We start from the raw sequence: 11,319 nt of genomic DNA, 5'->3' as shown, positions 1-11,319 counted from the left end.
AAAAAAAAAAAAAAAAAGATAAGTGCCTTTATGCACCAACTACACAAGTATTTCCCAATTTTTTAAAATAATTTTAATTTCCTTTTTTCGGTTAATATCTTTAAGAATTTTGGCTGTTTATATTTCTAGAAATATTTTTATTTCTCTTTTAAATTTTAAGGGATTGTCACTGTTTACAGGAGTCTTCATGGTAGATGGGAAGAATCAAGTAAGAAGGTCACAACTTCACCAAAGTCTGCCACAAAGTCAGCGAAGAAGGATGAAAGTCAAGTTGAAGGCATCACAAAGATGTCTTCCAAGAGAAAAAACACTCCAGTGAAGGAAGAGACTTCTGAAATGCAGCATGGTGCTATAGACTATGGTGACTATGGTGAGAATCTGGTTGGTTCCAAGATTAAGGTTTATTGGCCACAAGATCGTATGTTCTATGAAGGTGTCATAACATATTTTGACCCTGTTAAAATGAAACATAAGGTTTGTTACAGTGATGGGGATGTGGAGATACTGTCACTTAGTAAGCAGAGATGGCAATTCATTAAAGAAGATGATGTGGCAGGGGGACAAGAAACTGATCTTGCAAGTCCTGAAGCTTCTTCTGACATTCACCGAAAGAAGAAAGTGAAAACAGAATCAGATTCATCAGCCAAGCAAGGAAAGACAGATGCTTCTGCTAAAAGGGCTGGAGGAGTTTCGACCAGAAAATCCAAAAGCAAAGCTACAAAATCTGGTAGTGAATTCAATGAAGATGTTAAACTCAGCAGTAAATCCAAAGATGATAGCCCTAAAACTGTCCACATATCTAAGTTCTCAGATGGGATTATTCCCAACAACATTGATGTTGGTGCTTCTGCTACTGGAGATCACTCTAAGGAGAGAAAAACAAGAACCAGACCCCAGAGAACAATGAGAATGCAAAGGTATTCAGAAGTCATGATCCAAGAGGATGATGCAAATGCAAAGGCAACACGGTCAAGACTCAAGAAGGTGATATGAATGGAAAGCCATCAAAGCTCAAGACCTTGCTCAATGGATTAGTTATTGAGGAGCTAGCAATGGGAAAACCAGATGGCCAAAGAACTTCTCCAGGCAAAAAGGTACGTTTACTCTGTTCATAAACTACTACTCGGAGACATCCACATCTTGAAGTTTAAAATCTCAATAGATCATGTTGTAAATTATTATTGGGCCCTACTTGTATTTGTCTACTTTTTTTTCCTTTGAACTATGGCCAGGATAGTTATTGGTGATCTTGTGTTCTAAGGGAAAACAAGAATGTTTCGCTTAGGCTTTGTAAAAAACTTTAGTAATCAGTATCCATATGATTATCTCACTCACTTCAAATTGTTTCATATTTTGTTGTTATTTGATTTTATTTTGCACCTAAATCCCTTGGATTTTGAAAAGTAAAATAAAAAGTATATTTACAAAATTGTCATTGCAAAATGCGGTCACAGAAATTCTAGTAGTTTAGACAATTATGTTGGGGCAATGATTACAAAAATTTCCCTTTTAGGTATAATTTTATTTTATTGATATGCTTAAAGTAAATGTTATTGTCCAAATGTAGAAGGATACAGTTTCGTATTGGCACTTTTTTTTGGGGGGGAGGGTAAATATCGTATTGACGCTTTGACCCCTATTGTTTATTAGTTATTGACATCATACAACAAAAAGAAATGTGAAATTTTCTTTTAGCTCTATTTGGTTGGATGTGAGGAGATTAAAGGAAATAAATTGAAACGGAAACTATCATAATCATTACCTTATATGATTATTTCACAAACTCCAAATTAGTACATATTTTAGTTATAAAATTTATTTTATTTTGAATTAAAGTATCATTACTATATGTCTAAATGTGTTAAGAAATTAAATAGTTTATAAAATCATGCTGGATCTTTTAAATTTTTTTTTTTTTAATATGCTTTGAAATTTTCACTTTCCTTTTAATCATCCTTGTAACCAAATGGAGACAAAATGAAAATGCCAATGGAATCAATAGATTTACCAACTGAACATGTTTTTTTTTTTTTTGGTGACTCAAAAGTTTATTTAGAATATAAACACAGGGCTTCATTTACACACATAGTATGAAGCCTGAACATGGTCTCATCAATAAAATCAGTGTCTTCGAAATCAATTAGTCTATCAAGGTTTGTGTCTTAAAAGCAACATCTACAGGGCCTCCATGGCCAACTTGATCTTCCTCGGTGTGCACTTCTCAGCTAATACAACTTTGTGTGCATGTTGTTGTTTGGAAAAGATTTGTACATATAACATGTCTAGAAAGTTTGGAAAATTCATGTGATCATGTATGTTTGCAACTCTTTTGATTTAATGATATTAATATTTGCTTTACATCTAAGTATTCCATATGGTAGAGTAAGCATATAGAATATGGCGTACTCAAATGTGGGATGCGTCTATCAGTTCATAATCCCAGACACCCCTACGGATCTGAACTCTGAAGGGCAAAAGCTATAAAAGCTAAATTATAAGGAGACAGCTAGTAGAGCGGACAGAATCAGAGACCAACCTAGTTCTAGCATTCAGATACAGAGATCTTACCCATTAGAATTATATTATCCCAGCTGTTGGATGTGCGTTGGGTTCCCTCTAATGTTGGAGAGGATCTTAATCCATATCAGTATTGACATCGGGTGAGCATGAAACTAGTGTTGATACTATGAACTAAATTCCTCCTAATAAGAAACCAATTGAATTGAAGAGAAAAAGAAAGCTGTCTAATCATGTGGCCTGTGCCCAGAAACAAGGGTGTGAAATTATGGCCTCACTTTCTATGAAATTAAAAGCCCCATTCATGTTAATACCCATGCTCTCATTAAGCCCCTACCCTGGTGTAGGGGCACCCTACCAGACAACAAAATCTTACCACCTAAATTTAAACATTATGAGGTCACAAGAAGATAGACAATGGAGGATTTTAAAGAATTGGATCGATGTAATTTGGAAGTTGCTGAACCACCTCTTTCGAGCAACAGAAGTGTGAGAATATTCAAGTTTCTCTCATATTATCTTAATCCTTACCACTTCTACCACTTATCCATCTCTTATACAACAACTGAAAAATAGTTACCACTATTCGGGAAAAGATCCTTTCCAATTTATTTGGCGTTTAATTAGTGGTCCAAGGGCTTGAGGACCTGGGACACTCATCTCAATATTAATGCGGAAATATACCTCAAACCCACAATTGTACCCGTCATCAGTCAACCCGATAACCTAGTTGTGCGCATTGCACGTAATGGTTCCTCACCCGTTGTTAGTCCGTTTTATACATGTTTCCATTTTCTATCATCTAAAACACGATTTGTTGTATGCTTTAAGGGCAAACGGAAAAGATTCCCGTATTGAACACGTTCCTATTTTTTTGGCATTTTGTAAGACTTGAGTTATTAAACATGTCTACTTAATTGATCATATCTCTCTCTCTCAAACTCTAATCGACCTGACTTTTTCATCAACTTGAAGCTGGCTCAATGGACTATATTTCTCATGATATCACCTTCAGCTCAAATTCAATGCACAAATCCTAAAATTGAGTTATAAACTAATGCATTTGCTGAGAAGTATTTCTAAAGTGACGACTCCCAACTCTAACTGAACATACATCACTCCGAAAGTGTATTGACTATGATGACAACAATGAACAACATTATAGCTAAGTTACTTTGCTTTGTAAGACTTTTGGACATGTGTGATGTATGAATTTAGAATTGAGGTTAGATATTTAATGATATGTCTTAAAACTTATAATGAGACATGAAAGATATATACATTAATGTTAGATATTATAGTTGTTTTAAACATTAGATGCATGTATTCATGTAATAATTCCTTAATTTAAATGAGCATACTATTATTTTTAGGTCTCATTTGTTTGAAATCTACACGTTTAAAATCTGTTTAAAACCCATATTTCATTTTATTTGTCATTCTCATATTTGCTAACTATATCCCCACCATTTTCAAGGTGAATTTTGAAATTCAACAAAGAATCTTCTCTGGATCAATACATGTCAAGTACAAAGAGAATTTCTTAAATTAAAAAAAAAAAATAGAAAAGATAGGAAGAATATGAGATGAATAAATTCTTATATTTTCTCCATTTGAGGAGAGGAACGGCTTCCTCCAGTAAGATGAAAGGTCCTATTTCCTCAATAAAGTCATAAATTTTCTATAATCTCTCTCTTCTCTAATTTGTGATAATTAAGATAGGTTTTCTAAAGATGAGGACAGGGGTAGAGTGAAATTAGGGTAATTAGGATACCAAATGATGTATTTTTTTCAAATAAAATAGCATTTTTAAAAACATATTATAAAAAAACGCATATATTTTTTTTAGAAAAAATAAGATATTATAAATGCCTTTGATATAGATCATTGTAAAAGACAAGTATCCATTTATAACTCACCCTCCCTAACGCGCAAAATCATAAACAAGACTTTTTTATTCACCTGTCCTGTCAGTATGTCACCCTCAAAAAGAAAAAGACCAAAAAAAGACTTATTCTTGCTGTTTCCATGCCGACATTGCCGCCCCACCTCTCTTTTGACTTGAAAGGTATTAGTTTTTACATAAAAATAAATAAATTAATGGTATCAGGAATGAATCAAACCACATTTAAGTACACTGTGCAGCCCCACGTCTATCCCTCCTCCTTTTATCATAGAATCGTCCAACTACCATTCTCTCTCCCATGTGAGAACCATTGCTGCTTGCGTTGAAGTTGATGATCAAATATTGCGGTTAGGAAAATAGGGCGAAGAATCGCCAGCTTTAGTACTTAGAAGTTAGAATATTCATATATATATATATATAAATATAATACAGAAAATTTTATGCGACACATCATTGTTTAAAAAGGTTAATAAGAGTGAAAAATACATACTTCCTTGTTTGATTTTGATTATGAATCATCGTCCATCCTCTAAAGTTGTATTCTCACATGGTGACTATAGCATATAGGGACCTACTCCCTTAAATGGGCTTAATCATCATAACCCCAATAGATCACCCATATTAATATAACACTTAACAACCCACTTGGGAGATAGAGAGAATAATTAAACATTAATGGAAAGATTACACCCCCTCTTTTATTTTTTTGTTGAAATTATACGTGAATCCAAGGGTTTGAAGGAATTACGTTCTCTCCTTTAGCATTTATAAAATTCTTATAATTAGTCCCGATTAATTTGGGACTGTTAATTGATGATGTCATCTAATATCACACCATCTAAGGCCCAAAATGCCTTTTTTTTTAGAAATGAACTTTAATTATATACCTTTCCATTAAAACAAAAAGAAAGAGAGTTGAAGAGATTGTCTTCTACCTATGCTTCTCCAACCTAGATATTTTTTTTACCATGGAAAGACTTCATGGTAACCTATATACTCTTTTAAACCATAAGTACAAATTTTAGGGTTCATGAAATTTGAGTTATTGGGAGATGACATTGATTACCCCATTTCTAATATCACACCATTTAAGGCCCAAAATGCCTTTTTTTATAGAAATGAACTTAATTATATACCTTTTCATTAAAACAAAAAGAAAGAGGGTTGAAGAGATTTGTCTTCTACCTATGCTTCTCCGACCTCTATATTTTTTTTACCATGGAAAGGCTTCATGGTAACCTATATACCCTTTTAAAACATAAGTACAAATTTTAGGGTTCATGGAATTTTGAGTTCTTGGGAGATGACAGTGATTACCCCTTTTCTTAGCTTAGGGTTCATATGGAGTGGAAGGATGGTGGATGAGTTTCTACGGGCGATGATTGTCTGCCGTGGGTGCGGTGGTGTGGTAAGCATCGGGGATGACTCAGACGATATTGGCAGTGTCTTGATGTCGTTCTGGCCATCGGATGTTCGCCACACCGCCACGGCAAAGGATATTTTCATGGTTTCTACTCAGTTAAAGAGGGTTTATGGGATTTGAATTCCTGGGTTTAATTATGAACTTTAATGGGGTGGGTTCTTGTTGATCTCTCTCTCTGATCAGCGAGCTTCTGCTAATGAGGATAAGCTCCCGCCGTCGCAATATCAGAAATTATTCAAGCCCTGCAACACAAAAACCCTATACGGATCTTGGTGTTAAAGATTGTTTTGATTGTCTATTGAACCTTCCAAAGATTAATCCCATCCCACTGATGAACAATGTAATGTCTTTGACACAGTGAATCGTGCTAACGAAGTATCTTGGCCCATAGTTATTAGAACCCTTTCTTTTGAGGGATTGGGTGTTAGATCTGTTTAAATTCAGATTAAGGGATTGGGTGTTAGATCTGTTTAAATTCAGATTAATTGTGTTGCGACGGCAAGGGAAGCTGGAAGACAAAGGTGAGGATTGTTGTGGAGGGGATTTTCTGGATTTAAAACCACAAAGGGCAGCAAATATAGCCATAGTTGCAGCTATCCATGCTGCAAAAAGAGAGAGAGAGAGTGCTGGATGGATTGAAGATTCCACCTCTGAGGGAATCCTTCTTCCCATTGTTGTTGATTGATTTATTTATATTTCTTTCTTTTCTGTCTACTTTTCTGGGTGTACGAGGATTGTTTCGATCGATTGGTGATTAGCAAGAGAAGCTGAAGATTCGAGAATGAAATGGGCTCTTCTATTTCTGGTTGTTTCCCTTGGTATCCCAAACAGATTGCCTGGTTTGAGGAGTGGAAATTGGGAAAAAACAGAGAAGAGAGAGAGAGAGAGAGAGACTGGACAGAGCTGCAGGAGGAAAATAATCCTTTGTTTTTCTCATCCCTGTTTTTTCTTGTTTTACTATCTGTAGAACGCGACACGTGGACAACTTTAAGACCAACGCACCGGATGTAATAATCTTCACCCAATCTTGACCGTTGGTCTCCTTATTGTCCATGTGTCGCGTTCTGCAGGTAGCAAAACAAGGAAACACATGGATGAGAAAAACAGAAGATTTTGATCTGCTGCAAGAATGCTACCAACTACCCTATTATAATTATAATTATTATTATTATTTCATTTAAGGGTAATATGGTCTTTTAAGGTTCAAAATTAACAACACTGGGAGAAAGGCATAATTCTTTTAATCCTTTAGATCCATGTGTAATTCCGACAAAGTACAGGAGATGGAGGCGTTAATCCATTAGTCCTCCTTTTTTACATTATATAATGATGCAATGCTATTCGCAATACACACAACCCATTAACTTCCATAGCTTACAGGTTCTTCTCACTATCTTGTGTATCTTTCGAGCAATGAAGTCTTGGGAGAATATTATTAATGGAAGAGACGCAATCGCTGGAGTTGCAGTCTTCGCTTTCACTGAAACAACTTGTGCCATCACATCAGTATTAGAAGAAGCTACACCACCACCATCAGAGTTAAAACTGCTTTCCCGACTGAAGCTGCTCGTTCGAAGGTAGAAGCTTCTGTTCCCCGCCTCCCCAATTGTTTGCGCCTTATCAAGACCTGTTCAAGATCGATCACAGAAAACATCATCACACCCATATCTAAAAGATTCAATTTTTTTTTTTTAAATGAAAACTAAATATATATAGCCTGCTCTCATAAGTCCAATCATGGTTTGAGAAATAGGATTTTGGCAGCTTCAAAATTGAGTTCTGGGTTTAAGTCAGATTCCAACGGATTCATGCTTAATTTCTAAGGTTCAATTCAGATTTCAACTCATTCATACTAGATTTTTAAGATCAATGGCTACTTAAGGGCTCAATTTGACAGGAGATCAAATAAAGATTGTGCTTTTGTTTGAAAAGCCAACAATTACTTTTTTTACTTTTCAAGCACTCAAGGAATGTATCCCAACCAGGCCACTAACAATGGAATCCTAATTGATTCCCATTCTCCATAAAATTCATGGACCATAATCCTTTCCTTGGTTAGAAATGTTCTATAATGGTTACTTGGTGGTACACATGTATGGCTATTATCCAAAAGATGGTCAATACAAACTATAATCATCTACCTCGTTTTTATCTTTTTTGTTAATCAAGGTGTCCGGACTAGCTTACGCGTACTTCAACTAATCCTTGGAGAGACTAATGCAGTAACCCACCGTTACAGTCTCCACTTAAATCTCAGATGCGCAGATGAGAATCGAACCTGCAATGTGCGCCTATCCATACAATCCCCAATTCGCCCATGTCATCTATCATGTGGGTTCCACCATTTCATCAAGGAGGAACTCAATTCGTTAGGCCGTCCATGTGGACCATTAGATTGGAGCCCTCCCCCAACCCCACCAAAAACAAAAAAACAATCAAAGAACTGTAATTGGAATTAGTTTTCTTCATTATTGGGGGAGGAGAAGCGAAGGAATGATGGGGCACACAAATGCTGCAACTCCTATTTCCCTTCTCTTGATCATCAGATTGAATATATAAAATTTCCCCAAATTTGTATTCTATGATTTGGTTTTTGATATGGGTGTTCTATGATTTGTTAGCCATCAATTACCAAAATCAGTTAATAACGTCCAAAGTTCAAACTTGAAACCAGGTCTCTCTCTCCCAAGAATAACCAGGTACCCTTATTTTCTTCACTTGGAAAATATGTCTCTGAAGATTGCAGCGAGAGCAAGAAAGAGCAAATAGATGTAAAGAGGGACTTACTGTCTAGGCTGAAGTAAGAATGATGCAACTGGAATGAGGAAGCAGCGTCGCGATCCAGATGAGGGGTCCGTCGTTCATCTCTGTACTTGTCGACCACCACCTTTATGGTATCTTCCACGCTTGATCCCAACTTCACCATCGTCCTCAACGGCCCCGGGCTTCCCTCCACCGTCACCGTCACCACCACTTTCGCATCCTTACTATATACCTGCGCACACACACAAAAGATTAGAGCCCAATTTTCTCTAAATTTAATCCTAAAGGCAAAAGGATCCACTTGAAATCAGCGGAGAAAAGATGAATTTTATTCTTACATCGGCACTACGAGGAGACGGCGACGGTATCGGAGACCCAAAGGGAGATGTGAAGACGTCCATACAAGTCTGATGGCGCCGGAAGAGGAAGGCATCGGGTTTTGGTATCTGAGCTTCGTAGTCGTCGTTCTTGTCGCCCAAGAAAAGTCTGAAGGTATAAAGGATCGGCTCCGAATGACATCGCTGGAGGATTTTGATGGACTTTGGGGTTTTTGATATTCTGGGCGTCGGGGCTCGCCGGCGAAACGACAGCGTGGGCTTCGGTAGTCTACTCTTCCGGTTTGTGGCCGGACCTCTTCGCCTGAAACTTCTATCTGACATAGACAAGAGATTCACTTTCTTTCTTTGGCGTGTTAGAGAGAGAAGTTAAGGAAGTTTCGTGGGAGAAGGGACTTACGACGGGAAGGAGGACTGGAGGAGTGAGAGTGGGGGAAAGAGAGAGAGAGCGAATGGATGGGGTAGTTGATGGTTGCGTGGGAATGGTGTTTCCTAACTGTTGATTTTGTCCTTTTGGAATTGAGTCGTTACGTTTAAATTGGTAGTTAGATTTATAAGAAAGCCCTTGAAAATCTGTTAAATTACAGGATTACCCGTTCCGCGTGGCGATATCTCCGTGAAGACTGAAGTGTATTAAGCCATTCATGGCCATCATGGATGGATGATGGATGGGAAATGGAATCCCGAAGCATATAGGGGGCCTAGGGTGTATTTCGTCAATTCACACATACCAACATTTCCATGGCATCCATGGCATTCCCAGAGCTCCATGCACATAACACCCAGGTCCCCACGCTCGCGAGCCAAACAACGACTCTTTTAACTACCGTTCGTGGGTTTGACTCGCTGCATTGGTTGTTGGACTTGGAAGCATTTGTCAAGCAAGTGGACCCACTGGACGGTAGATGAAACCAAATATATAATACACCGAAGCCAGGTTTGGCTTCAAAGCGATAAGTGTACACATTTCTTTCTTTTTTTTTGGTGGAAAGACGTGTACACATTTCATTTGGAAAGGAATGAGAATTCGGCCGAATCATATTAATTCATAGCAGGGAAGGAATCTGTCAAACAGCGTTACTCGTTTTTACCTCAAGGCTGTGTTTTGTAGGCAAGGGAAGTGAAGAATATAAAAGAAAAAATACAATAAAAGTTCATACTTTTTATTTTTTGTTTAAGAATTTCTCTTTATACTGGGCATTTTTTGATCTAGAGAAGCAGGGGTGTCAATTCCTAAACTGAACTGGTAAAACCGGCCGGACCAAACCGATAACAATATGGATCAAATCGAACCGAAGCCTTATTGGTTCGGTTTGGTTTGGAGTATTGCAACCCCAAAACCAAATCGAATCGCATCGAAAACCGGATGAACCCAAAACCAAGCCAAAACCGGCTCAAAACCCATACCGAAATTGAAACCAAACCGATAAGAAACCGAAACACTCCAAAATTCATTAAAAAAAAAAATCAAAATTTGCATAGTTTTGTATACATTTGTATGGAAAGTCGAATCCAAACTGGACCAAAAACCAAAACCAACCCGGTTACAAATCGATTTAAGAAACCGAAGACAAACCGAAATCAAGCCGCACCAAAATCGAAACCAAACCGAAATCGGAATTTCCTTATTGGTTTGGGTTCGGTTTCGGTTTCAGCTTTCCCACACCGAAACCGACTCAACCTGGACTAAAACCGAGCCGGACCGACCGATTGACACCCCTATAGAGAAGATTCAGTTTTTAAATTTAAAATTCTCCTTGAGAATTGTAAAGTTTATTTTTGCTCCCTAAGAAAAATCTTGTTAAAGATACAAGAAAATATGAGAAAATATAAAAAAAATTTCTTTTCTTTTCTTATAATGGTAACCAAACATACATACTTTTATATTTTCTCACCATTTCATGTCTCTTCTTTTCTTCTCATTTCTTATCTAGATCATTTTTTCTTTTCTTTTCTTCTCTTGGCTACCAAATATAGCAGAGTAGTTTAGTTGGCAAATACTAACTCCTCACAATAAAAAAGTCGAAGAGTCCAATTCTTCTTGAGGCCTACCTATTTATGAAAATTTTCTTATTTTTTTACCTTTTTTATGATACTCCCCTGCTTTTGGAATTATACAACTCTTTTTTCTCATCTTTTTAAATACTCAGATTACCCATTCTTTTCACTTGTAAGCTGTAACCTACTAAACTTTTTTCAAATTTTTTTGTTCAAAACATGCTTTTACTAATCTAAGAAAACAACCAATCGGCTTTGTCCTTTTATTATCATTTGGTTTAAATATTGCTTTGTTGACTAAAACTCAAACTCCTCCTTGGCTCTCGTGTCATTATTTTTTTAAATGCATTAGTATTTAGTTTTTTTTTTTTTTTTTT

General features: G+C 36.7%; 2 protein-coding genes across 2 annotated transcripts in view; one reads left to right on the top strand and one right to left on the bottom strand.

Moving 5' to 3' along the window:
- LOC122079173 (peptidyl-prolyl cis-trans isomerase FKBP53-like) overlaps nt 1-1,334 on the top strand; it is a 4,252-nt gene extending 2,918 nt beyond the window's left edge. Inside the window, exon 6 of the mRNA XM_042645435.1 lies at nt 180-1,334. Within this exon, the coding sequence (XP_042501369.1) occupies nt 180-993 (814 nt within the window). The 3' untranslated portion in view covers nt 994-1,334. The remainder of the gene's footprint in view (nt 1-179) is intronic.
- Nucleotides 1,335-7,070: 5,736 nt separating this feature from the next.
- LOC122079103 (uncharacterized protein At4g22758-like) lies at nt 7,071-9,446 on the bottom strand. The gene is made up of 3 exons (XM_042645355.1): nt 8,948-9,446; nt 8,634-8,841; nt 7,071-7,473 (listed from the first exon to the last, which is right to left on the bottom strand). Exons 1-3 carry the CDS (start codon nt 9,266-9,268, stop codon nt 7,184-7,186), a joined length of 819 nt encoding a protein of 272 aa, XP_042501289.1. The 5' UTR covers nt 9,269-9,446; the 3' UTR covers nt 7,071-7,183.
- Between the last annotated feature and the right edge of the window lie 1,873 nt (nt 9,447-11,319).

The sequence above is a fragment of the Macadamia integrifolia genome, chromosome 5 (genome assembly GCF_013358625.1).
Source record: "Macadamia integrifolia cultivar HAES 741 chromosome 5, SCU_Mint_v3, whole genome shotgun sequence".
NCBI classification, from domain to species: Eukaryota; Viridiplantae; Streptophyta; class Magnoliopsida; order Proteales; family Proteaceae; genus Macadamia; species Macadamia integrifolia.
Note: the sequence above shows the minus strand (reverse complement) of the source record. Positions and strands in the feature narration are given on the sequence as shown.